At 40.9% G+C, this 27,947-nt stretch overlaps 1 protein-coding gene across 2 annotated transcripts in view; it reads left to right on the forward strand.

Annotated features, from left to right (window-relative positions):
- The first annotated feature begins 2,923 nt into the window (after positions 1 to 2,923).
- Positions 2,924 to 27,947, forward strand: part of KDM1A (lysine demethylase 1A) — a 54,468-nt gene continuing 29,444 nt past the window's right edge. Inside the window, exons 1-9 of one of the 2 annotated variants that reach the window (XM_083810165.1) lie at positions 2,924 to 3,271; positions 5,999 to 6,164; positions 11,216 to 11,275; positions 14,769 to 14,902; positions 19,057 to 19,135; positions 19,987 to 20,079; positions 22,097 to 22,203; positions 24,101 to 24,182; positions 25,838 to 25,932. In XM_083810165.1, the coding sequence (XP_083666291.1) occupies positions 2,984 to 3,271; positions 5,999 to 6,164; positions 11,216 to 11,275; positions 14,769 to 14,902; positions 19,057 to 19,135; positions 19,987 to 20,079; positions 22,097 to 22,203; positions 24,101 to 24,182; positions 25,838 to 25,932 (1,104 nt within the window). In that variant the 5' untranslated portion in view covers positions 2,924 to 2,983. The remainder of the gene's footprint in view (positions 3,272 to 5,998; positions 6,165 to 11,215; positions 11,276 to 14,768; positions 14,903 to 19,056; positions 19,136 to 19,986; positions 20,080 to 22,096; positions 22,204 to 24,100; positions 24,183 to 25,837; positions 25,933 to 27,947) is intronic. The other variant, XM_083810166.1, reaches the window with a different exon arrangement.

A 27,947-nucleotide genomic window follows, 5' to 3' on the forward strand; every position in this document is an offset into this window, starting at 1 on the left:
AAAGGGAAAATGAAAAATGTAACCCAAACCTCACAAAGAGACAAAAGAATTACTAAAATTGGGATGCTTTATGGAAGAGAGAGATTTGCTGCCTGCCTGGGGCCCGTATTTGTGATACTACGAAGAGGCTACCAAGTCTGGTGGGTCCTAAAGACTACCACCCCTCCTACTTTTTCAATAGAATCAAATGAAGCTGTAACAAGGAAACTTGAAATACCAAAAAAGAAAAATCCATGCCCCTTGGAAAGATGTTGAAGGGATTGGGAGCACAAGTAGTGTTCTCCTTTGTCCTCCCAGTTGGTGAATGGGACCCAGGAAGAAAGAGATGAAGGGGCCAAGTGAATGATTGGCTGCGAGGCTGGTGCAGCGGCCAAGGTTTTGGGTTCTACAACCTTGGACATGATTTTGAAAGACTGGGCATGCTGACTTCAGATGGGGCACAGCTGATCACGTGGGACAAAAGTGCTCTGGGTGGTAAGCTGGCTGGGCTTATCAGCATTAATGCATTTATGCATTATTAATTATTAATGCATCTATTAATGCATTGAAAGGCACAAAGACTCTAGAGATTTCTAAGTTTCCTTGGAGACACCTGGTATAACCAAGTGTTCACATCTTCCCCCACAGCATCCCAATGACGCGGGGGGGGGGGGGGGGGGAGGGGGGAAGAGAGGCTCAGCTCGTTGACTGATCCCAGAAGTCAGAAGGTCCTCATGATGGTATCTTCCCTGACATCCCCTTTCTCTTAAGCCAGTTTATATTTTCTATCTTTCAGGTGGAGCTTGAGTGACTCTAGTCATGCATATCTTGGAAAGGTATAGGCTCTGAGAAATTCAGAGCGCATGCTCAGTGAGGGGTAGTCTCACCTTGGAGGCAGGTAGCTTTTGGGATGGAGGTGTGTTTTGGTATTATAATGATATTATAATGAGCAAAAGTTCACTAGAGTACAACATTTTGTCAAAAACATGACAGGTCGTTGGCTCAGGGTAGAAAATGTGCAGCTTATCGGTCTCGGTGTGCACAAGAACAATCGAGTCCCCATCTTGTCACAGAGCCTAGCCACTGTGTCTCAGCTCTGCTATACGCTCCATCCTGTTCCTTAGAGTCAGCACACCAGGTTCCCCCAGTGCTATAGCACCTACAGTTGGAAGCCTATGGAACGCTTAGGTAATGCAGCTACACTCCACCCTGAAAGCTTCTTCAATGCTGTGCATTTTCTTCAAAATGTGAAGCTTCTTCAGTATTGTACATTTTCTTTAAAATGTGAATATTAGTTTAATTTTCCTGGTCACTTTAGGCAATTACTCCACAGTGGTGTCCCACAGGGGTCTGTCTTGGGACCAGTACTGTTTAATATCTTTATCAATGACATAGACAGTGGGATAAAGTGCACCCTCAGCAAATTTGCAGATGACACCAAGCTGAGTGGTGCAGTTGATACAACAGAAGGAAGGGATGCTATCCAAAGGGACCCGGACAAGCTTGAGAAGTGGGCCCATGTGAACCTAATGAGGTTCAACAAGTCAAAGTGCAGGGTGCTGCACCTGGGTCAGGGCAATCCCAGACACGAGTACAGACTGGGAGAAGAACTCATTGAGAGCTGCCCTACAGAGAAGGACTTGGGGGTTCTGGTGGATGAAAAGCTCAACATGAGCCAGGGCTGCACCAAAAGAGGAGTGGCCAGCGGGTTCAAGAAAGGTGATTGTCCCCCTCTGCTCTGCCCTTGTGAGGCCCCACTTGGACTACTGCATCCAGGTCTGGGGCGACTAGCACAAGAAGGATGTGGGGCTGTTAGAGCGGGTCCAGAGGAGGGCCACAAAGATGATCAAGGAGCTGGAGCACCTCTCCTATGAAGAAAGGCTGAGAGAGCTGGGGCCGTTCAGCCTACAGAAGAAAAGGCTCCGGAGTGACCTCACTGTGACCTTTCAATACTTTGCTCAATCAGATAATGACAGGACAAGGAGGAATGGTTTTAAACTAAAAGAGGGGAGATTTAGATTAGATGTTAGGAGGACATTCTTCACTCAGAGGGTGGTGAGGCACTGGAACAGGTTGCCCAGAGTGGTTCTGGCTGCCCCATCCCTGGAGGTGTTCAAGGCCAGGTTGGATGAGGCCCTGGGCAACCTGATCTGGTGGGTGGCATCCCTGCCCGTGGCAGGGGGTTGGAATCTTTGAGGTTCCTTCCAACCTAAGCCATTCCATGATTCTATTATAGGCAAAAATGTTTCCCTTTCACCAGCCTTGATACATGTCAGGGCACCTCATGAGGCACACTGTGGACATGCTGCTAGCTAGGGCTGCCTAGGGAAGTTTTTTACTCTCCTTGGTTGCCAACAGGTCTTGCTACTTTTTATCTGGATTAGATGTATAGGTGGGGAAATTGTGGAAGAGGTGCATGCAGAGGTAAATTTATGGAATAGGCATAAAAGGGAACCGATAGGCATTGTTTCAGCTTGCTAAAGTAATTGGAGGTTTTTGTGAGACTTGCAGGACAGAGACCCAATAAGGAGCGCTGCAAGGCCAGGGGAGTAACTGGGGATTCCCCTGGAACCTGCCCTAGCCGGGAAGAGTTATCTGTGAATTCAAAGCAACCATTACACCTGTAGTAATGGCAAGGTACTGCCAGTAGCAAGATCAAGATGCAGGTTTGGCTGATCGTGTTGCTGGCAGCCTCCGTCTCAGCTATCTCCTGCCAAGATCGCAGGAGATGCCGGGCTGACAGGAGCTCTGGCACCCCGCTTCCACACCGCCCGCTTCCACACCGCCGCCTTCCCGCGGAGCCGCCCGCCCCTGCGGCACCTCACCCCGCCGCGGAGGCAGCGAGGCTACGTCAGCAGCGGACGCTGTTTGCGCACGCGCGGGCAGCCGCCCGTACCGGAGTCCCGGAGCGCGCGCGCCACGCCCCGGAGGTGGCGTAAGGGGGCGGCGCCGGGGCCCCCCTCGCGGCCTCCTTTGTGCGCGGCGGCGCGGCGCGGCCGGGGCGATGCTGTCCGGGGGAAAGAAGGCCGCGGAGGCGGCGGGGGCTGGCGGCGAGGGCGGGCCCGAGGCGCCGGTGCCTCCGTCCGCTGCCGCGGGAGCTCTGGGCTCCTCCGCCGAGGGCGGCGGCGCGGCGGAGCGCACTCCTCGCAAGAAGGAGCCGCCGCGGGCCTCGCCCCCGGGCGGTCTGTCCGAGCCGCCCGCCGCCGGCGCCGCCCCGGCACCCGGCGCTGAAACCACCGGCATCGCCGAGACCCCCGAGGGTCGCAGGACCAGCCGCCGCAAGCGGGCCAAAGTAGGTGGAGGGGCGGGGCGGGGGTTTGGGGGCTCGTCGCGTGTTGGGCGGTGCTGGTCTGGGGAGGGACCTGCGAGTGCCCCGCGCTCGGGCTGCGCTTCAGCTTCCCGTGGGTGAGGTTGGAGGCTCGGTGCGGTGTTTGGGTAGGGGTGAGATTCAGCTGCGAAATCTACGCGTCCGAAGCAGCTTCCAGTGATTTAGGCTCGCGCTGTGTAATTTTCATGTTATCCTGAACGTAGGAGAATGTTTCTTCTACGTGAAACTTTTACTTGGAAACGTTGTTGCAGAAGACTTTGAAGAACGTGGGCGTGCCCACAGCTGGTTGTTTTTGATATGGAAGCTGAAGTTACTTCTGAGGGACTGTTGTGCTGCAGCATGGAGTGTCTTGCTTTTCAGAGTGTTTACATGACGTGGTAGCCAGACTGGTCCTTTGCATGTAGAAACTGTCAAATAAAGTTAAACTGGTACATCCTCGGAGGTAGCATACCTGGATTTTCCTTACTTTCTAGTGCTCTGTTAGCAAGTAAGAATTACTGCATTATTTGTGGTTGTGTTCTGGTGATGCTTCTCTGCATTGACGCTATCCGTTAACTAAGGACATTAATCTCTTGTAGCACGGTATTCCCATAATCACTTCAAGTTAGCACAAGGTGTCACTGTTTTAATCAGTGTAAATGTTTCTGTTGTGAAATCAGTTGAGGAGCTTTTCCATCTTGATTGTTCTCTGAAAGCGGTGGGAGCTCAAGAAAGAAGGGAGGCTTCAGAGGGCTTTGAGGCAGTTAGTTTCTGTTGGTTTCAGGTACCTGTGATGCTGTGTATTTGAAAGAGAGCAGATAATGAGTGTGTTAGTGTTTTACTGAACTTAGGCTTTGCTGTGCACAGGCTTTCCAATGTTGCTTTGAATTGTTCACGTTAATGTCCTTCCTTAATGATCGAACTTTGTAAAAGTGAAAGACTTGTTACTCTTGTGATGAGAAATGCAGCATACATCTCATGGTAGAAGCTGACCTGTAGGCTGTTGTAGGGACACTAGCAAATGCTTTCTGTTTAATTTTCCAGTGGCTGCATATTGTGATAATTACTTTTTTACTTTCCAGTACCCAGGGAAATTTAGTAGCAGTATACAAAACCGTTTTATTTTGAAAAACGGTTCAGAAAAATCATCTGTTTTTAGTTTCTCTTGGGATTTCCATGTTCATTTTAGTTAGAGCAAGCTTTTTTCTGAAACTAGTAACGTTATTTCTTTTTACTGGAGAACAGAACAAAATATATAGCTGATAGAAAAAGGCAAGTGAGGGTTATTTTATCTGTTACCTGAATCTTCACTGTATGTGATCACATATTTCCTTTACTATTTGCTCCCTTATATTCTCAGAGGATTATCATTTAATTATTTTGGCTCTTAGATTTAAACAAGAAGAAGGCATGGGAGCAGAGAAGGAAGACAGGATTGGAAGGCATGTAGTGGACCTCCTTGTTTGGCTGCAGTGGACTGTGAGATAGGCACAGTCCATCCCACGTGCCTGCAGTTGTAACAACTCTCTTCATCAATGGAAGAGCCATGCAATATGGTGTGGATAGCTCTTAAGCATTGTATTTGTGTTACTGAGTTTTTCCAGGCTGGTAGACAACTTTTTGGTAGCACTTTTGATTTGCATTTTGTTTGAACTCTGCATGTTTAATATCTGCTCTGTGGTAAGATACTCAGTAAGTTCAAACTCATCAGTGATCTTGTTTTGCACTGTATCTTCTCCTTGGCACTCATTTTAGTTCTGTAAGTTATCTCTAGCAAAGCACTTAGACCAAATTTGCAGGTGTGAGTGGTGCTATGGTCATCTCTGATACCCCGTCTGAAGTATGACTCTTGCGTCTTGAAGTCTTGGTTGAGAGGTGGCCAAATCCAATATACAGTTTTCCAGAGACACTGCAAAACTGGAGTGCTGGAGAGAAATGTAGAGGGGCATTTTTCAGAATTTGATTTATGTGGGGGCACTAATGAGAAAAGCTAGAAGGCATTGTAAATTATGGCAGTAAAAGTATTGGAGAACCAGAATAAGAGAGATCAGATGAAATCTGGTTGTGGGTTGTTTTTTTTTAAAGAGGAAGCAGAACTATAAAGCATTTGGGAGCTAGTCACAGCTTGTTCTGGCAATTAAAAGCTCTTCAACGGAAAATAGGAGAGGTTTTCTGTTGAGCCGCCAGTGTGACCACTCTAGACAAGAGGCAAATGTGACCCTCTGTACCAGGGGAGGTTTTCCAGTAGACAGAATGTGTGCAAGCTACGTATCTGGGAACATAGCTTCTGTGGGAAGAATTGTGTACAGTTCTTATTAGCTTTGTTTGACAGATAAATTCAAATTATAGATGGGACTCATCCAGTTTTTCATCCTTGAGTTTGACAGGGAGGTGAAGGTAGGGGAGAAAACTACAGAGGTTAAATCATGAAGCAGACTTAACGGATGCATACGGACTTGCCTAGATTTTAGGAAAAACTCTTCCTGTTGGGCAGTCAAGTGCTGAAGACAAGTTCTTTAGTGGAGGTGAAAACGTGGAACTTGTTTAGATGTCGAAGACTTGTATAACATGGTGCCTGAGATAAGACCCTGGACAAGGTAACTTGGGCCTTTTCTTTGAGTCTGTATGCAACAAAATTGCTCACGGTGTTCGTTTTATTATTGGACTTGCAGACATCTTCAGTATGTTTATAGTCTGTTGTGCTTTCTACAGGTGGAGTATAGAGAAATGGATGAAAGTCTTGCAAATCTATCAGAAGATGAGTATTATTCTGAAGAAGAGAGAAATGCTAAAGCTGAGAAAGAGAAAAAGCTGCCACCACCACCTCCACCAGCTCCTGCTGAAGAAGAGAATGAAAGTGAGCCAGAAGAGCCATCCGGTAAGTAAAGAGAGACCTTCTCTTGTAGCCCTATGTATGTGTTTTGTTGCCAGAAATAAAGTGTGGCCACGTGCAGCATGATGAATCCCATGTCTGGTTTTGATTGTTCTATGCTTTTTAGTTTTCTGTCCCCATGTGTGGAAGGAGGGTAAAAATGTGGAAGAGTAGCCTAATGAAGATGGTAATGTGTGTGTGATATAATCCTAAACTAAGCTGAACCTCTCGTACTATATTCTTGTAATCCTTATTGACTTGACTATAGAAGCTCATTGACCAGAATAGCTGCTTTGGCACTTACCTGCTGCACCTTCTCAAGTGCAAATGTTAATTTATTTGAGAGAAATGATGTTAGATTTATTAGGTGATTGCTGTTCAGGAGAGCTGATTTAATCCATAGAGATTTTTGTGGCTTTCAATTATGGATCTAATCTTAATTTCTGGCTGGACACTGCTTCAACTTCAGTACCTTCCTCATTGCCTTTGACAGAGTTACAAAGCTTTGCTTTACACTGGAAAGGCTAGTCTTGTTTATGAAGCAGCTATTGGATTTCATGGTATTAGCAGTACCCTATCCATCTGTTGCTGCAACCCTATCCTCTGTTGTATTTACAGCTACCACCATTCGGGCTCCAGTTGGTGTATCACAGTAGTGGTCACAAAATCATGTTCTTGCAAAGTTTAGCCGTCAGGTTTCACAGTGTAATGTATGTGCTCATTGGTTTTAGACGGCGGTTGAAATCTAATAGTTGAACTTTTGCTGGTTAATCACCGTTGTGAATAATTGTTGGTCTTCTGTTCTGCTCTTAATGAGCTGCTTTTTATCAGGCAGGTTTGAGCATGTAGACAACGTGACTGATGCCACTTTGGAGATACTTACCAACAGTTTCAAGAAATACATTAAAAGTCACAGTTGTGTTTTGTGTGTTGAAGTTGCCCCTGTAATATCTCTTCAGATGTGGATGTTGGCTACTGACTTGATACAGGAACGCTATAGCTCATTTGCTTGACTGAAGTATTTGTAATGATAAAGTTGCTCCCTGCCCCTAGTTGTGGCTAACCTATATAAAAAATGGAATTTTAATAGGTGTAATTAAGCAAGTATCTTAAGTTTATTATTTAACTTAGCCTAGACTTTGGGTTTAATTCATGAGATATAGTATTAAAACACTCTCTGTGTATTTCTCATGTGCCATTTTATACCTAGAAGAAAGATTAATTCAGTTTAAGGCATCGTCAATGCAGGACCGCATCCTTTCTTGTGAAGGAGGAAACACAGGCAGTGATAGACTCATGTTGCTTTGTACATACCACAGTCTGTTAAGCAGTTGTTCTGCAGGCACCATGTTTAGTCACCTATATGAAAATCAATTTTAAATCAGGCCATATCTAGATGGCTAGAAATTACACAGCTTCAGGTCATTATATCCTGGCTAGAAATCATGAATATATGCGTGTTGGAGTGATGTAGGACCAGCGTATGAAAGAAGACAAATTTTCAGTTGTCATTCCCTAGTTAGTCTTATTTTGTTGTTAAAGGCTTTTGAAGGTGTGCATGTTAGTGCTTTTTTGTCTATCTTTGTTTTCTAAAATGCAGGCATCAGAGCATCAGCTCATCTTACGCTGGATGTTCAAGTATGTTGAAACTTGTTATTTAAACATTAGCAAGAAAAGGCATATAGTCTGCTGTGTATTCTCATAGAAACAATGATTATAACTGAGCTTTTCTCTCTGTCACTTCTTTGAAGCAAAACCAGAAGTGTTCGATAAGAAATATTAAATAGGACATTAATGCTAGGGCTGGGTTACATTTTGAAAATTAAGCAAGATACAAAATTTAGCTTGTATATTACTGTTCTTTTATTCTCAGTGCAGGCCGTAATAATTTCATTTGTGTGTATAAAGCCTGCCAAAATACAGGTAACGTTGTAAGGATGTAAAGCTGTTGTGTTTCAGGTTGTTAACTTTTGTGTTCAAAGTGCAAACATAAAAATGTAAATGTTAACAATAGCTGACATTTCATTAGTCTGTACTCATAGGAAGGTCACATTAGAAGCAAAGTTGAGCTTCACCCTTCAGGTCATAGTGAAATGTTGGTCTTACGGGGGTTGGGTTCCATTAATATGTTCAGCTGTGGTGAACTACAGATGTTTTGGTTATGCAGATTGCTGTAGTCTGGATTTGCAAGATTTGCTACACATTAAACAGTATTTCATGATTAATAAGTCAATTTACTTAAATATCTCTACTTTTTTATTTGGGAAATATTCTCTGATAGTGTAAAAAAAAAAAATCACTTCTGGTGCTGAATGACATTTGAATTCTTGTTTGCCAGTATCCCTTTTGAAACTGAGGTGTTTGCTGCTTTTGTTTTTCTCTCTAAGGATCTTTTTTGTTTGCTTCTACCAAATGGGATTTTCATTTTTGTACCTCCTGAAGTTTTCCTTTACCAGCTCCTGTCTTAAGTTTTGTTAGTATTCTTACTTTCTAGTGATCTTGTTTCTAGTTGCTGTCTTCCAAAGAACTCTGAACCCAAATATGGTTCAGATTATTGTAAAGTGAGTAGTCAGACTTGGCGGTGCTTTGTCTCTGCCTTTTCATCTGCATTGTCCATTTTCCTATTAAGATTTATTACTTGGTTTTAGCCATCCTTTGCTGCTATTCTTTATTTTAACGCAGTGGATGATTGTATGAAGTGGACCAAAATGAAGTAGACTCTTTTCCTGACCTTATTCCAGGTTACCGTTCAGTTCATGGTCCATTATTCTGTTGCCTTGCCTCTTTCAGCAGATTCTGTTCCTGCAAGTCATGTTCAACTGCAATAGTTTGGTGTTAAATGGATTAGTAGTTTGCTTGCTGTTTTGTTCCTTTGCAGGTGGAATATGACTTTCTTACTGGGAAGGAGGGAGAATCTGAGTGCTAGTGTGCCTTGTTTACATGTTTCCCTACTCAGACTGGATAGGGTTTTGAATTGTGTCGAAGCAAGCAGTAATTAGTAATACTTTTTGACTTATTAACAGCTAAACAATTTTTTATGTTAACACAAGAAAATATTGACTTCTTTTTGTAGTGATACTAAGAGCAATTTTGTCCCCTCTACTCACTGTCTGTGATAACAAATGCCACAGGCTGATGTCTGCATCTTTGCAATTCCTTAACTTATGGAAGATGAAAGTGTAACTTTTAGTGTAACGTAATGGCTTATGCTGAAGTGTAAATATGGATGTTTGATTTATTTTATTCTCTTCCAAGACTGGAAGCAGGTCCTGTAATGCTGGAATAAGCTCCCTGCAAAGTAAAGTACTTAAGATGTAAGTGAAGTTAGGAATTTTATCTTGCTGTTGCAGATGCATTAGTCTAGACAAGCCCAATTTGGGACTTCTGAAGCCTGTCAGAATGCAAATATTTGTCACAATCTCTTTTGTGAGTCTGAACTTTCCTGATAGTAGGCTGTTGCGAATAAATTGCTTTTGGTCCTCTACTGTAACTGAGTGAAAATGGCCTCCTTGTTTCAGAGCCATATTAAACAATATGGTAGACAATCCTTTTAAAGCTAATTAAGATTTTAGAAGCCCGGTTCTTGGAATTGTAGTGCCCTAAGGCACTCAGCATACTCAGTAAGTCTGTGGGGATCTTTACAGAATTATACTAAAACTGCTTGAAACCTTGTTTATTATTCTAGTTTTATTTGTAGATGTATAATGTTACAGCATGCTACACGTGCATCTAGATTATCAAAGTATGAGAACATTTGGTTCATTAGCTTAGATGAAATTAAACCGTTTTTATATTAAGTTAGGGTATCCCCTGAGAGCTTTGAATTATATTTGGCAAAATTGTTCACCAAGTCCCTAGCTGTAGAGTAATCGTAACGATTGTGTATTCAGCCTCAGCTTAGACATTGCCTTTGTGTTTGAAGATGGCACTTTGAGTGGTCGTGGTCTAGGAAGTGACCATTTGCTGCCTTGACTTAGAAAACACCCCGCTTGCTGACTGTTAAAGCACTTGGTTTGAAGTAGCCTTAATACAGGTGTAGATGGGTGAACAGTGCTCAGTGGTCTTGGTAGTGTTCCATGGCTTTCTGTTCTCTGGAGGCGATGATTTTAGACCAATATTTGGTTGTAGAAATGAGTATCGCTTTTGCGCTAACCTGGGAGCTAGCTGCTTCTGTGAAGATTAGCAGCATGAAGAAGGCTATGTATATTAGCTTTGTTTCTGTAGACATCACAGCTGTACTTATCTCTGTTTAGAAATACTCTGTTCTAACTTGTGTTGGAGTCCTATCAAGGCTGCTGTTTAGGACTTACAGTTAGGCTAAGGTAATTTAGAGATTTGTTCAAATCTTTCAGATGAGTGCTTCGCCTTTCCTTGTGTTTCCAGCTCTGGATACATTGAAAGGCTGATGTCTTTCAGTGGTGGGTATTGATTACATTAGTGATCTGTGGATCAGTAGTATTGACATATACTTGACTTTAGAGGTTGTGTTTGTTAGAGTATTGCTGGTGTACTGAGGGCTTTGAAGCCAAGATTCTGAACCTTTCATATAAAGTCCCTTCATCAACCTTCAAGGAGAGGTTTCGTAGCAAGAAAGGAAGAGGCTCTCTTGAAAGTAAGAGACTTTTCAGAATGGTTCAAACTATCCCCTTGCATATGGGGAGATGCAGAAGTCTCAAGGGAAAGGCTATCAAATTCTTATGGTTCTTATGGTATCCATCTACCCAGTCTTGGCAGTAAGAAATGTAATCTTGTTATTCAAATCCTAGCCATTAATGAAGTTGATCCTAAGTATTTGGCCCCTAGGAATGCTACATATTGTGTACTCTTTTTATTTCCCAAACAAGTCTGATGTGAAGGATCCAGTAACACGGATAACATCTTAGAAGACCACAGAGTTCGGTGCCCTGGACCTAGGTTCATGAAGATGGGATTCTCAGAAAATGGGTTTAGTTAGTTGGTGAAATTTAATACCTAAAACGCCAACTGCCGGGCCTTTATGTCCAGTATGGTTTAACTTATGGAGTAAGGTCCCTGAGTTCTCCTCTTTCCTTCCACAGGGCAAGCAGGAGGACTTCAAGACGACAATTCTGGAGGGTATGGAGACGGCCAAGCATCAGGTGAGGGTGGCGTTTGATGCTTGCCACTTAGGAGCAAGAGCCGCCAAGCTAGGGAGTGATGCTTGCAAGTGCGCATGGGTGTGGGTGTCCAAAACTTAGCAAGAGATGCAGGAGTTGTTTACTCACCTGTTCAAAAAAAAAAAAAAAACAACAGTGAGGGGTATTTTTCAAAAAACAGTTGAGGTCTGTAGTGACTACAGATAAGGACACTGACCTATGTTGAAATGTCTCAGGCCGATCTCTCATCCCTCCTTTCCTCTCCATGTTCAGAGGAGTCCAGACATGCAAAAAGATAAGTCTTATCTAGACAGTTTTTAACAGAATATCGTGGAAAAGCCCTGGGCTTCAGCACAGTAGTCCTTTTTTTTTTTTTGAATTTGCTGAAGAAACATAGTGAGCAGTACCTTTCTTTCCCTCTTTTTTTTTTAAGGGATTGAGTTTGATATGTATCCCGGTGGTTAGCCCAGGAGATCTATCTGTTGGGGAGGTCAGTAGTCTGCTTTTCAGTGGACTGGGTGGCGAATTGTGTTCAACATTTGATCTAAGTACTGATGTCAGCAGCATGCACTTGCTGTTTAATTGATATCCTTACTCTTAAGTACTTAGATTGCTGCTGAAACTCATCCTCCAACTCTGCCACTTTCACTCTCACATGAGGAATGAGGACTAGGGTTTTAAGCAGAGGAGTTGAAGGCTCCGGAACCTTTTCTGTACCTTCAAGATGCTCTTTTTGAAGCAAATGCAAATTGAGAAAATTCATCTGTGTGCATCCTTGCTGTTTATGTAAAGGAATCTATATTTTGGTTCTTATTCATACAGAATCACTCACACAGAATTTCTGAATATTACAGATTGTGGACTTGAGGATGCGTTGCCTATTTCATTTTTAGGCAGGCATTCACTTCTTGGAAATTCTGCATAATATGCATTACATACATTCTTTGAGGGTTCGCTTTAGCAATTGACTGATTCATTAGCCAAATAACTGTCCTTTGGAGTGTTTTTCATCTGCAGATGTTTCAGTAAGTCTTTAAATGAGCAGTAGCCCTCAGGATTTCTTCTGCGGGGGAAAAAGAGTATCAAAATTTCAGTACGCTGGTTGCTGATACGGAATGTCAGGAAGTGGCAAGTGTGTGTGTGAATGTGTGCAGAAGAGTTGATAAATGAGTCTAGGCAGAGCCATTCCTATGCTCTTTAATAAGTTGCCTGCCCCGAGGAAAGCATATGCAATTCTGAACTTGTACTCCTTTTACCATGTTGCTTTTGTGAAATGCAAAATAATAAGGTGGGGGGCAGGGCAGGGGGATGATTTTATCTGTGTGAAAGTCATTTAACTTTGAGATGTGTAGTTACAAAAGTAAATTCAAGGACATTTAGTTCTTAACATCTGGTGGTTGGATCAAATAAAGTGGTCTCTTTGCTCATAATACATAGGCTTTTCCTAAATTCTGATGTCAAATCCTGTTTTGTTTTTTTTTTGTCTAAACTCTAAATACCAGCACTCATCTTGAGCTGTTACTAAGATTTTTAGTTTTACAGTTTGGGTGTAGTCATAAAAGGTGTGAATTTAAAACAAACAAAAATGGCAATGGAACCAGAGTTCTCTGCTAGTTGGTCACTGCATGGCAGTTGATACTTTTTAAAAAGTATCTTGAGAATGCCCATTCATTTTAGCGTAAGCTTGTAGAGTGAGTCAGGTAGTTAGGCATTTTCAATCTTCCTTTAATTGGCCATTCTATAAAAAGTGTGCTGCTGAGCTTTTTGCTAACAATTCATGATCAATTCATGATGCCTTAACATCTGTTACATTAAAAAAGTATCAGAGAATGGTAAACTTTGGCTTGCTTTACATGTAATGTTATAGAGATAATGGTTCAGCATATACATTCATATGTAGGTGTTTGCGCATTTGGTACAATGTTAGAGTGAAGGACAGATAAAGGGATGAGGATTGTTTGTTACTGGAGAAGCTGAAGCTAGCACTGCTATGCAGTTCTCTTCCATAGCTGAATATTACTGTCCAGAAGCATTACTGGTGTGTCATCATTTCCTATTATTAATTTCAATTTACTTTCTTGCAGGGCTTTATAGCCTATGTTTTTAATTTCCTCTTGTCAAATTCCTGTAAATAATTATAGACAGTTTTCTTTGCCTTGGGCCATCACACAGCTAGTTCTTCTAATCTTTGCTTGTGAGTAAATTTTGTTACCTTCACGAACATTTTCTTGCTTACTTTTTTTCTTCACCTTTGGGAAGTAAAAATGCTAATGGTGTGTATGGTTGCACCAGAACCAAAGGAAGAGAATTGCTGCATTTCCTCAGTACAGTGGCATGGGCATCTCTGCACTTCAGACTTTAAAACAGGTCTCTTGGTTAGTGGAATACACACTGTGAGCTTATATATTCTGTGATACTACAATTCTCAACAACTCCAGTTTCAGCAAATGATCTTAACCTTGCTGCATTACTTGTGTTCTTTTCCCCCTCGGGATGTATTGGCTTATATCTTTCAAGACCTCTCTTCTGTCTGTCTTGATCTTAAGTCACTTCCTTGGACATCTGAGACTTACATAGTTCTTGCTGTATTTGACATCTCAGTATTTTGTTTTGCTCGCTGTGCCTGCAAGATTCACTCTCTGTGCTCCATTTGTGCTGTAGCACTTTATGCAACTGTAGTGCTTTATGCCTTGGTTTGTTGCTTTATATAACATTCTAATGAGATTGGAGCATGTAAGGTACATAACTGCATTATTAGTTCACAGCCAGTGGTTTTGTTTGAATTATGAGGCGTACAGGTGCCTTTATGAACGAAGTCTTTTCACATAAAATGTCTACTCTGTTTAACATTATTTTACACATGGAGCCTTTAACATGAAAAGGTAGAAATCTGTTGTTGTTTGCAGATAGTACTTGAGGATGGGAGGGGTTCTAGGAATAGCACAAGTAGGATTGTATTTCATTGCAGTGCATGTTGTGCATATATATAAAAATGCAAAAGAAGAACCTAAGATGGATTCCTCTAGCTTGAGGAGAAGATCGGTGCAAATGAAACCCTTGGAAAGCAGGTGAGAAGGGCTGTTGTGCTTGTATCTTGTAGGTCTTTTGGTTTTGAATGGGCTCCAAAATGTTTTTCATACTCTGACAGAAACTAGAAACTACACAAATGAAGGACAGCATCTAAAACAGCTATGATTTATTGATATTTTGCTGTCTTTGCGTTCTGCTGTCCCCTTTTATTTTTCAGGTTGTTTTTGCCATAGTATAGCTTTTTCATTAATCCTAGATGATATCGGTAATTCAAAGAACTGTTGATATGGGAAGCAGCATGTCCTACAGAAACAAATAAAAGGACTAAGTGAAAGCATGTCATGAAATCAGCCACCATGTCACCTCATGGCTGTTATAGATACATTAGTTAGGAAAGGTAGGGTAAAAAATATTCATGTAGCAGTTCCTTTGCAGTGCTTGTAGACAACTTGTCTTTTTATTGTAGGTGTGGAGGGCGCAGCTTTCCAGAGTAGACTTCCACATGACCGTATGACATCTCAAGAAGCTGCCTGCTTCCCTGATATAATCAGTGGGCCACAGCAGACACAGAAGGTGTTTCTGTACATCAGGAACCGCACCGTAAGTGTATTGTAAAAGTATTGATGATAAAGGTATAGGGCATTTGTGTAGCAGTGTACCTTGCAAAGAGTTTTTGGCAGTTACCGTGTCTAATAATTAGATGTTTGCGTTTGTGGTGGTGGCGTTTCATTTCTGGCATCCTGTCATGCTCTAAGTTGCTAAAGAAGGTATTACCCAGTTCTCGATTAAGGCAGTGCTCTGAAACAGTGTAAATAATCTATAGTGTATTTGCAATATCCAAAACATGGTCATAATGACATCAAAACTATGTGATTGAGCTCATACAGCTTTTAAAAAGCAAACAAATAGAAAACTGGTATCAATGCTCTATTTTTGGTCTCAGCTTAAAGTTTCAGTAGAATAGTTATATTATTGCTTAGAATACGGCAAAAAAAAAATCTCAGCTTTTACTTACTTTTTTTTACTTAGAATTCTGTTGCTGTACTCAGACATCAAGTCAGTCGTGTTGCTTATTTTCAGAACATAATAGTTACTTTTCAACTTGGATTTCATAAGAGTTGTCTCTATTGAACAAATGAAAGTCTGCTTCTGAATGTTTGTAGAATCTCTGCTCGATATAAAACTTCCATGCTACCTAAAAACACAGAAGGAAGATGCAATGTTAACATAATTAGTTGGAAAGTTTATTCAAGCATGCCTGAAGTTTAAACCTTAATAAAACTTAAACAGTACTACTGTCTTTGAGGGTGATTCTTTTAAATTGTGACAGTGTTTTTAGATTCCTCAGTATGCAAACAAGATTCAGCACTTTCCCCTGTACTTAAAAAAAGTGTTTTAGAAAACACCGTGTTAGAAAAATCAATAGTAGGAAAGCAAAAAAGGTACCATATTTGAGAAAACAACTTATAAACCATTTAATAAAGCCTCATGCTGAAAATCTTTGGGAAAGCAGCCTTTCTTGACCATAAGACAATGGAATTTTTGTCTGTCTTCCCATCCTTTTTTTCCACAGATTTGAGATTGCCAAGGGGCATCACAATCTATTAATGACAGTAGCACCCAATGCTTGAAGAATTATTCAGTTGAATTTTAGGCATTTTGGACATCTTCATGCGCAGAGTGTGACTTATGACTTTCCAGTGAAAGTTCTCTCTAATTAACCGAAGTTGTAACTTTTGGGAGGGGAGTCATGAGACGTGTTTGTGAAGACCACTTAAGAAGCAGTCTCATCGAAATTCTAGTAGCATAAAAACAGACCAAAGGAAGCCAAAAATTTGAATAACAGTTTGCACAATGTGTACAATGATAAATCCCTTTACAAACACATCAGAAACAGAAGTCTTCCACTGACACTAAGAAATTACTAGGATTTAAAGGAATGCTTGGAAGGCGAATTTGCAGGGCTGCATTAGCAAAAATGTATCATTGATCTTCTGGCCTTAATTGCTATGGAGGAGCTTAGAGAAGTTCCTAGGCAGGAATCCCTTTCTTGATTGAACTTGAGTGGATCTTCTCCAGTCAGGCTAGCAGAGGTCGTAGAATAGCAGACCAAGTGAGTGGTAGTATAAACCCAGTGCCCAGCAGAGCTCTGGAAGAGCTATGAACTGCAGCGTGCATCCTCTTGCTTATAGCTGGCACGGTACCAAGGAATTTGAAAATATTGACAAGGTCATGAACACTCAGTTCCAAGGAGTTAGACTAGTGAGTCTGATATTTCCAGTGGTAACAAATGTAGAATCGAGTGAATGACCTGGTTAGTGAAAACATAGTTTGGAATGCCAATGGTAGGCCTTATAAAGGAAGGTCATACTTTTATAATCCACCTGAGTTCTTTGAAGGATTCTATAAGAAAGTGGGCAGAGGAGATCCAGTTCATGTGATCTTCTATATCCCCTGGAGCACCCCTCCCCCCATGCTGTGAAATCCCATGCTAAATTACTGTTGGTTGAAACAGATCATGCCTTTAGAAATCTTTTAGGGCTTGCACTGGTCAGTGTGTTTATAAAGGTTTAGTTTTAAAAATCAGAACTTTTAAAAGAGATGGTCATTTGTCGCACATACCAAGTTATTTTAGGTCGTAAAATTAGGATCAGCTGCAAAAAAGTGCTAAAGTCTCTTATGTGTAACTGGATGATAATGTAACAGTTGAAATCAATTTTAAATGAAAGTAAAGTTACATGGATAGGGGAAAGTAATTGTATGTATACATAGAGATTTACATCTATAAATATGGATTATGGTCTTTGAACTCTTCCAGTTGAGAATGAAATCTTAGAATTCTGGTATGTAGTACTATGAAATAGATCCATGATCAAAAAGAACATCATTAAATTACTTGGGAATAAGTAGAAGTTATATGCTGAAGATAAAATTTACCACAGTTGGCCTCCCAAATTATATGGAAACTTTCCTCTTCATTATGCTTGTATAATCTCCGTTTTGTGTTATCTGTGAGGAGCTGAGAAGTTCACTAGTGTAATTGTAGAGAAATACCCAAAGAAGTAATTTTGGAATGTAAAAAGGTGTGGATATGCTGTGTATGACCTAGGGTTACATGCTGAACAGCTAAATATGCTTTCAGTGTCATGGAGTAGTTCTTGGGGAAAACAATTGTGACTAATTTTATTACTCTTTCTAGCATGAAATGACGTTTATTTTGCACTAGCAGCTCTAATTCTATTTCTGCTTCATTTTGAAGTGTAACTGTCATCTAAAATTCAGTAGTGTCCTTAAGAGTATGTTTTAACTTTTGATTAGCCCTGAAGCAGTCTGGCAGTTGGACTCAACGATCTTCATTAGGTCCCTTCCAAATGAACTGTTCTATTCTGTTCCCTGTATGTACATGGTCAATATATTCCATGGTATTGTCTTATTTTGGTGAAGATGGATTGGATGATTAAAGGTCTGAGATAAATAGACTTAATTAGATGGCAGTTACTTCTGTAGCTTTTACAAAAATGTGAAATTAGATGCTGCAAAGTCAGATGCTGGCTGATGTTGCCAGCCCAATTAAAATATCACACAAAATACTGGACATGCAAGTGGAAAGAATCACGGAATCACAGAACAGTTTTGGTTGGAAGGGACCTCAAAGATCATTGGGCATGGACACCTTTCACTAGACCAGGTTGATCAAAGCCCCATCCAGCCTGGCCTTGAACGCTTCCAGGGATGGGAGCATCCACAGCTTCTCTGGGCAACCCGTTCCAGTGCCCCACCACCCTCATAGTGAAGAATTTCTTCTTGATATCTAATCTAAACTTACCCTGTTTTTGTTTAAAGCCATTATGCCTTGTCCTATCACTGCACTCCCTGACAAAGAGTCGTCCCTCCCCAGTTTTCCTGCAGCCCTGTTTAGGGAAGGCTGCTGTAAGGTCTCCCCAGAACTTTATCTTCTCCAGACTGAACAACCCCAACTCCCTCAGCCTGTCTTCACGTGAGAGGTGCTCCAGCCCTCTGATCATCTATGTGGTCCTCCTATGGACTCATTCTAATAGCTCCATGTCCTTCTTGTGTTGGGAGCCCCAGAGCTGAATGCAGTACTCCAAGTGGGGTCTCATGAGAGCAGAGGGGAAGAATCCCCTCCCTCGCCCTGCTGGTCACGCTTCTTTTGTTGCAGCCCAGGATACGGTTGGCTTTCTGGGCTGCAAGCACACATGTCTGGCTCATGTTGAGCTTCTTTGTCCACCAACACCCCCAGGTCCTTTTCATCAGGACTGCTCTCAATTTATTTTCTGCTCAGCCTATTCTGTACCACAACCTGTTCGTGGTTGAGGTTGCCCTTATGCAGATGCAGGACCTTGCACTTGGCCTTGTTGAACTTTGAGGTTTGCACAGGCCTATGTCTTAAGCCTGTCAATGTCCATAGAAGAAGGCTCTATGAAGCATTCTGGCTCTTATATCTTGGAGCTTTTTTTCTTTTGGTATATGTTTTCTTTTACATGTGATTAGGAGATTACTAACTTGACGTATTTACACCTGTTTAAAATGGTGTAGGTAAGTAAAATGAGTTGTATTGTACATTAAAGAGCACTGGAAGGCAAAGTTCCTTGTAATTGGTGCATGTTGGATAGCATTACAGAAGGTGTGACGTGTTACAGCATTTCATCTCTTGTCAGTGTTTGGTTACAAATGTGTACATGGAAAACACTTATTTTGTTGCTTAATAATGTGTCTTACTATTTGTTTAACAGCTTCAGCTCTGGTTGGATAACCCGAAGATTCAGTTGACATTTGAGGCAACTATCCAACAACTAGAAGCACCTTATAATAGTAAGTCAAGTTTTTCACTGACAGAACTATACTTTATATATCATTTCAGTTTTTCAGATTTGGGAAAAAGCAGCTCAAAGTCAAGAGAGGACTTCAGATAGGTCCTTTTCTTTGGGTGGAATGAACGCTTGGGGAGCGTTTGGCAACAAAATGAAATACTGCAATGTGCTAATGTTTCAAAGTTTGTTCTTTAGTAAAGAAAAATATCCATAGCAGAATTCACAAAAGCTGATAAGAGATGGGTCGTTACAGAAGCTTCTTGCAAGTAAATTCACATGCAGCTTTTGAATTTTGTTACAACTTAATGGTGGTTTGATGTTGTGAGAGTTTCTTGTTTGTAAGCTTTCTGGATGACATCCAGAAGTTGCATCAGTCTTGAACAGTGTGACCACAAGCGAAGACAATACAAGAGCAAGGAGTTACAGCTTGCAAATATAGGACCTCCACCCGTTCTCAAAAAAGACTGATAAACTGGAAAAGAATGGAGGGGAGCTATAAAAAAAAAAAAAGTAATTAAAAGAAAGTAATGCTGAAATGAAAGCACATACGCTGTCAAGTATTGCAAAATAGTGAATTATCAGCATTACTAAAAAGAATTCAGTGCTGCCTGTTTTCCAGACAATACTCAAAACTACAGTATAGCATGGAAAACAATTTGTGGTTTCTAGAAAACTTTTACCTCTGTCTTCTGTCAGGAATATGGATTCTTCAGTAGAGCATCGGGGGTGCAGAAATGGATGTGTTCAGTGTGATTTTGCTGGGTTGCTGCTGTGACGTACTTGGTTGTGAATGTTTTTAATAGTTATGTGCTGCTGAGTATAGAGTAATTTTAAAATGTTACAATTTTTTAGGTGATACGGTGCTAGTTCACAGAGTACACAGCTATCTGGAGCGGCATGGACTAATCAACTTTGGTATCTACAAAAGAGTGAAGCCCCTTCCAAGTAAGGAACTTGAAAACTGTGTCTAGATGGAGTTTTGCTTGTATTATTCTGGGATCTGATAGGACAAATTTTGGAGCACCTTTTAGTCTATTTTTAGGATTGTGGTGCTGTGACAGCAATTAAGGCTTACAAGACATCTAGCTAGATCTTCATTGTCTAGATCTTCACTGGAACAGGCTGCCCAGGGGGGTTGTGGAGTCTCCTTCTCTGGAGACGTTCAAAATCCGCTTGGATGCGTTCCTGTGTGACTTGATCTAGGTGTTCCTGCTCCAGCAGCGGGATTGAACTAGATGATCTTTCAAGGTCCCTTCCAGTCCCTAATGTTCCGTGTTTCTGTGATGTTCATGGTTTTCACTCTGGCATGGAGAAGCCATGTGTTGTTAAGTTGATAACTTTTAAGAGGGAAAAATCTTAGCAAACCTCCTGTAGTTAATTCTGTGGCTGTTTAACTGTCTAATGAGTTATCCTATTCTGCCTAGTGAGTTACCCTATTCCCTCATTGGAAGAACTAGGTAGAAATACCATATTGTACTTAATTCTCTTATTTGTAAAATTCAAGCATCATATAAGCAATTTCTGAACTTGGCTGTCCTTAGACGCAGTGAAAAGGTAGCTGATGAAAAATGCTTACTGTGCACAAACAGTTACTGTAATATTGGAACAGACTGTAAGAACTTCGGCATTACTTAGACACACCAAAACTTGGCATTCCTATTCAGGTGTCGTGTTTCAGCACCTGAGGTTTGAACTGGACCTGTTGGTCTCTGCAATACACGTTAAACCTGCTCTTCTATGTTATCTGCACATGTGGTATAAAGCACAGTTCATTCTTGATACTCCATATTGTCTGTACAGTTGGTGTTTTTCTAATCAGTTACCGTATAATGGCAGTTTTTTGGTAATATTAAAAAAAAAAATCTAGTTTCATAGGCGAATTGTTTTCTTTGGAAACTTTGGAAAATTGGTTTAACTTAAGCTGGCCTCTTTATAAGGAAAGAGGGTAGTTAAAGCTTGTAATGTAGCGACTTTGTCAGCTCACTGTTACCTGCCTTGGAGGTAAGCTCCTCCAAAAAAGCTAGGGGGGAGCTTTGGATATTCTTTGCACAACAGAACCCCGACTTCATGAGGAACGAAATGCAGTAACTCCCAGCTAGCATAGTCAGCATGGGTCTTTCAGAGCTGTTAGTTTAGGTCACAGTGGTCTTGCTTGGCCTAAGCATATTCCTGTAGGGCCGTCTTTACCCCAGGTCTGATATGTTTGCTCTGTTCTATTGATGACAGATATCTAATAAATTAGCCTCATTTATTTATTTTTTTTTGTTTTCAATTTCTACTTCTTTATAAAGCACTCGCTGCATATAGAGTTTGAAGAAAGGTGAAGGGTAGTTGATAGGTGCAAAATGAATGACTGATGGAGAATGACCATGAAGTAAACTTAACCTGCATTAAAAGGAATTTAGATGTTAACAGTAGCTAATGTCTAACATTAACTAGACTAACAGTTATGTGAAGTTTTACTCATTCAATGATAACTAACTTGAAATAAGCAGAAAATTCACAAGACTTACTGTGCTCAAGTGTTCCTGTAGGATAAGAGATGCTGATGAAAATCTTTATCCAGCTCCAAAGCTTTCCAGGTTTTGTTCTTCTGGGTCAGGAGTAAATAAAGCTGTGATACTTTTTACCACAGAAATTAGTAAGAATCAGATTCTTCAAATAGTTTTTTTCCTTCTGTTTTCTTTCTCATCATAGATGCGCTACTGACCAATTTCTCTTGTACTTGTCTAATGAAACAGGTACAAGAACATTTTTGAAGTATTTTACTGTTACCATATTAATTACGTATTTACCTCGATTTTATTTCTGTGGCTAATCGGTTTGTTAAAAAGCTTTACTGCCTGAATTGCCAATGAGAAGAAAGCTGCTGTTCATTCCTGATGTCTCTTAGACACAACTTGAACTTCACTGCTTACACTGCACATATATAGCCTGTGACTTATTTTTTTCCATTCTTTAGCCAAGAAGACCGGAAAGGTGATCATTATTGGTTCTGGAGTCTCGGGATTGGCAGCAGCTCGCCAGTTGCAGAGTTTTGGGATGGATGTCACAGTTCTGGAAGCCAGGGTATAAATATCTGTGCTATTTTACTTTTATAATGAAATTTAAGCAGTAACTGCATTTGGCGCTACCATAAGACTAAGTATTCCAGCAGCATGGCCAAAGATGGGTAAACTCATTTCTTGCAGCCAGGTGGAAGGTATGGGAGTACTAAACTTGTCTCACTAGAGAACAAGTATATATGTTCTCATTAGGAGTTGACTAATGCTTTGTCAGGAAAGAACTGTATAGTCAGGTGCTAGCGCCATATGCTTACCATCAGTAATATCTGGAATCTTCTTCCTTTGGTGATTATGAACTGATTTTTTTTCATTGGGAAGTAGAATACAAGTCTGTATTTCAAGAACTTGCCCATGAAATACAATCATTTTTTGGAATTGCATTATGTAGTTAGGTGGGATTATTTATTGCACTGTTCAATTAATCATTCATTCATTCTTTCCTTGTTTATTACTGCGTGCTTAACGTAAGTTGTGAAATTGTATAGAGCTAGATTTGCCTGATGTATGAACTGGCTGATTATTCTTCCAGTAATAACATTTTTTATAACTAGCTCTAAGTCGAATCTCGTTGACTTTAATTTTTTTCATATCTAATCAACTAGAAACAGTTTAATACTAAATTTAAATAATTGAAACCATAGACTAATTACTTTGGAATTTATCTTAGTTTACTTCCTGACTTCATTTTGTTAATATGTTTGCTTGGGACACTTCTAGCACAGATTGTGTGAAGTTGTTTCTATTGGAGTAATGTGTCAGACTTTCCTTTGTTTTGCTAGCTACTGCTCTTATTCATAGGTAGCAAGAGCTGCAGGCTATGTGCTTCCCAGGTTGCATAACACTAGAGCAAAGGAGAACACGATAATCTAGTTGTTTAGGTCTCTCCTGCACACCTGAATGCATCGTGGTTTTGTTTTTTCTTTCTTAAGATGGATGATAGGAATGCATGCTGTAATTTGGGTTTTGTTTTGTGCATCTGATGACGTTTTTTTATGACCAGTACATAAATTTGGCAGAAGGATATTTTAGAGAAACTCAAAATGTTTGAGTTATTTTTGCTCTTTTTTTAAGGCTGTTTGGTGTTTTCATGCATTATGATTTCAATGATTTGAGGGTAACTTCGTTGTGTCCACTCATTTTCTGTAACTTTCAGACTACCAGTAATGTTTACATGCTTCTGAATTTCTGATTTTATTACAAAAAATCAGAATTTACAGTATCATATGAATTAGTAGCTGTATGGGATATTTGCTCCTAGTTGATTTTTGTCAGATAACATCCTACAAGCTGGACTGAGCATAGGAAAAGAAGGCCTTTTGCTTTTTCTTTCTAAGTTTACTATGGTAGGAACAGAAGTGTCATTCTTTAGTCAATGTGCCAAGAATAAAACCCTTCTTTTTCCCCCGTTTCTAAAATGGTCTGTTGGTTTGTAGTTGTTGTCTTGATTTATAGATGGCTCTTCGGCAGAAAATAAATATGGAAAATTGTCAGATGGTGTTCCTAACCCTTAAATTTAGTTGTGGGGCACACTTGAATCATTTCTAGGGTAGCTATTGGGATTTGTGGTAGGGAGTGGAGGGAGACACTGTAGTACATAACTTAATCTATCCATTGGCTGGCAATGAAGGATTTTTCTTAGAATCACAGGAAGTCTAGCTGTACGAGTCAGTGTAGACTTCTCTTAACTTTCTTAATGCAACTTCAGCATTTTATCCGTTAACTCAGGCAAATTAATTGAGGTCAAGTATTCATTTGCAGAGCTTCTTTTAAAAAAAATAATCTGTTTATTGAACCTTTCGCTGTGAGCATGTTTAGTGCATGTTTTGTAGAAGCTTGTGATGACTTAAGATGAATTTGCTAAATGTGTTACCAGGGTTTTAAAATATTGTGCTTTTTTAAAGGATCGAGTAGGAGGAAGAGTTGCTACCTTTCGCAAAGGGAACTATGTAGCTGATCTGGGAGCAATGGTGGTAACAGGACTTGGTGAGTTTTTCAAAGTAACCAGGGGGGTGCAGCAGAAATCTGCAGGTCAAGATGCTACAAATCTGAAGTCTTATGCTGTTTCAATTCCTAGCCAACATAATCGTTTCTTAATGCCAGAACTAGATGTTCTTGTTTGACCTCTTTGGCAGTTAGCATTTTTCATCAGTGATTTTTCGTAATAAATGTGAGCTCACGCCAGAAGTTGGGATTTTTATTTGGTGGCCTAGGTTTGATTGGTCACTGAAGTTGTGCAGGTGCTTGTTACATCATTAAACTGTTGTAAAAGCATTTTATTTGGATTGCTTGTGCTTAGTGGAATTCTTTCCTCTTTCCTTGGCTTGCTATCCTTTTGTGTGTCTGTTCCTTTGCCTAGTTCCTATAAGATGGTATCTCCACTGGGTACACTGCACTTAATGGGCAAGTATTTCTAAAGCTGCTGTACTCAGCTGCCACTGGCCTCTGAGCTGAGGTCCAAGGACTGAACCGCTAGGTAACCTATCTGTTTTGTAGTTAAGTCTGTATTAGATTGCATACAGAAACTTTTTCCAGAGTATTGAATTTGCACACTCATGGTAAAACAGATTTAAGGTTTCCTGGTGAAAGACTAATATTTTTATATTTAATTAATCATGAGTGTTTCCTTCCCAAAAGAATCTATCCTTAGTCCTGAACTTGAATCATATCTTGCTGTACTGAAGGAGATAGCAGATAGTTTGAAGGGCATCCTTCATGTTCCTGAATCTGGAAAGGAGGGATGACTACTGAAAAAGTTAAAATTCAGGAAGGTGAAAGACTGAAGTTGTGGGATATTTTCTGTTTTTGTTAGTTTTCTTTAGCAAGTAAACTGTGGGAAAATGATTTTTTTTTTTTAGTTCACCAAGTACCTTCTAGGTCATTGAATTTGAAACACTTGAACTTACTGAACCTACTACAAAACATTGTTTTGCTTGTCTGGTTGCATTTCTAATGACAAGAAGATATTAGTGTGGCTTATATTCCCTGTGGGTTGAACTAACATTCCAGATTGGTCAGTTGGCAGAATCAGAGAACATTGCAAAGCTAACTTTGCAAAACTTTTCCCAAAGGTTTGCTTTGTAATGTAAATCCATGTCACTTCCTCTCCCCTGTATGCCATTTCCTTTTTGTGTCAGTGCTTTCCCTATCCTCTGCGATATTTACAGACTTTGATGCTTAGTGATTTCTGCCTTCCTTGTGTTTCTGCATGGAATCTCTCAGATTTTCTAATATCTTTATTTACACATCTTCCAGGTAGACTTGGTGTGCATGGTTCATCTTCATACATTGTATTTACTAGTGTTGCTTGCTGATGCTCCACTATGTTTTTAGGGACTGAATTCTTAATGTTACATGTCAGCAGACTCATAAAGCTCCTGAATTTACTGTGCAATTGCAGAAACTTTCCTTTGTTCTTCAAACACTCTGTGGACGTTTTGAAAACATGCTTATAGCTATAAACTCTTGATCTTGCTAAGATTGCTGCCACCCACTTTTGTAATCAACACTTTTACAATTGTCCCTTAAGTGTTGGTGGGCAGGTGTTTTTTCATTTTAAAGTAGTTTATAGTGTGATTTTTTTTTATTTAATTGCAGACAGACTTTTCAGAAGTACTCTAACTGTACAAAATGTTTTCCAGGAGGAAATCCTATGGCTGTAGTCAGCAAACAAGTGAATATGGAATTGGCTAAGATCAAACAAAAATGCCCACTTTATGAAGCAAATGGACAAGCTGTAAGTCTGATACTATTTTCATAAATCTCTTAAAAAGAAATAGTATCTCAAATGTATTTGTTTTCTGCCTACTGATCAAGCACGAGATAGCTTCCAGGAAGAGGGGGAGGTAGTAATGAAAGCATGTGCCCTCTTGAGGCACTGTAGTAGTATTTTAGCATATCTGCACTTGTTTTTCTAAAAGATGTTTTTTCAGGTGAGTTTTTAACTTTGAGATATCAGAGATTTTGTGGAAACCAAACTCCTGTTTGTTTCTCCCTCCCAGTCCAATTACTTTTTTTCCTTATGCAGTTGTCTGTCTCTCTCTTCCTTGAAACAGTTGTCTGCTGTGCTGGGCCTCTACCTTTTCACAGAATCACAGAATTGTTTAGGTTAGAGTGAACCTCTAGAGGTCATCTGGTCCAACCCTTCTGCTCAGGCAGGACCACTTAGAGCCACTTGACCAGAACCATGTCCAGACAACTTTTGAACATCTCCAAGGATGGAGGCTCTACAACCTCTCTGGGCAACGTTATATGGTGTTCTATCACCTGCACGGTATGGAAGTGTTCAGACAAACTCTTGTGCTCCGGTTTGTGCCCATTGCCTCTTGTCCTGGCACTGGTCACCACTGAAAAGAGCTTGGCTTGTCCTCCTTGCACGTTCCTTGATGGTATTTATAGACATCGATAAGATCTCCCTGAGCCTTTTCTTCGCTAGGCTGAACAGTTCCAGCTCTCTCCACCTTTCCTGCCTTTCCTCATAGGAATCATAGAATGTCCCAAGTTGGAAGGGACCCACAAGGGTCATCGAGTCCAACTCCTGGCTCTGCATAGGTCTACACAAACATTCAGACCATATGTCGGAGATTGTAGTCCAAATGCTTCTGAAACTGACAGTCTTGGTGCTGTGACTACCACCCTGGGGAGCCTGTTCAATTGCGCGACCACCCTCTGGGTGAAGTGCCTTTTCCTGATATGCAAACTGAAACTACACTGTCACAGCTTGACTTCATTCCCTCAGGTTCTATTGCTGGTCACCAGAGAGAACAGATCGGCACCTGCCCCTCCACTCCCCCTCGTGAGGAAGCTGTAGACTGCGATGAGGTCTCCCCTCAGCCTCCTCTTTTCCAAGCTGAACAGGCCAAGTGACCTCAGCCGCTCCTCATACGTCTTCCCCTCTAGGCCCTTCAGCATCTTTGTAGCCCTAGGATAGATTCTCTAGTCCCTTAATCATCTTTGTAGCCATTCACTGGCCTCTGTCCAGTATCTCCATGTCTGTCTTGTACTGGGAGGTCCAGAACAGGAAATACTACCTCCAGGTGAGGCCTCAGCAGTGCTGAATAAATATGGCTTAACTTCCCTTGACCTGCTAGCAATGCTTTGGCTAGTGCAGCCCAGGTTGTTATATACAGATAGCCTTCTTTCTATTGCTGGCTCATGTTCAAATTGGTGTTCACCAGGAACCCCTATGTTCTTTTCTGTTAAGCTGCTTTCCTGCTCAGCAGCTCCAAGCATGTCCTTGTACCTGGGGTTGTTCATCCCCAAGTGCAGGACTTTGTACTTCTCCTTGTTGAACTTTGTGAGGTTCCTATTAGCCCATTTTTCCAGCCTGTCAAGGACCTTCTGGATGGCAGCATGACTCTACGGTGTATCAGCCACTCTTCTCAGTTTTGTATCATCTGCAAACTTGCTGAAGGTGTGTATGCTCTGCCCTGTCATTAATGACAATTGAACATAACTGGACCCACTAGTTACTGGCCTACAACTAGACTTTGAGCCACTGATCACAACACTCTAGGCCTAGCCATTCAGCCAGGTTTTAACTCACATCCATGTCTGCCCGTCCATGCCATGGATCAACAGCTTGTCTATGAGGATATTATAGGAGACCTGAAGTGCGGGTAGAGACTAATCTCTGCTTTCCTTTCATCTATCAGGTTAGTCATTTCATTGTAGAAGTTTATCAAGTTGGTCAGGCATGACCCCCCTTTGGTGGATCCATGTTTGATTACTCCTGGTATCTTTCTTGTTCTT

Source organism: Anser anser (assembly GCF_964211835.1).
Source record: "Anser anser genome assembly, chromosome: 24".
In the NCBI taxonomy this organism is placed as follows: domain Eukaryota; kingdom Metazoa; phylum Chordata; class Aves; order Anseriformes; family Anatidae; genus Anser; species Anser anser.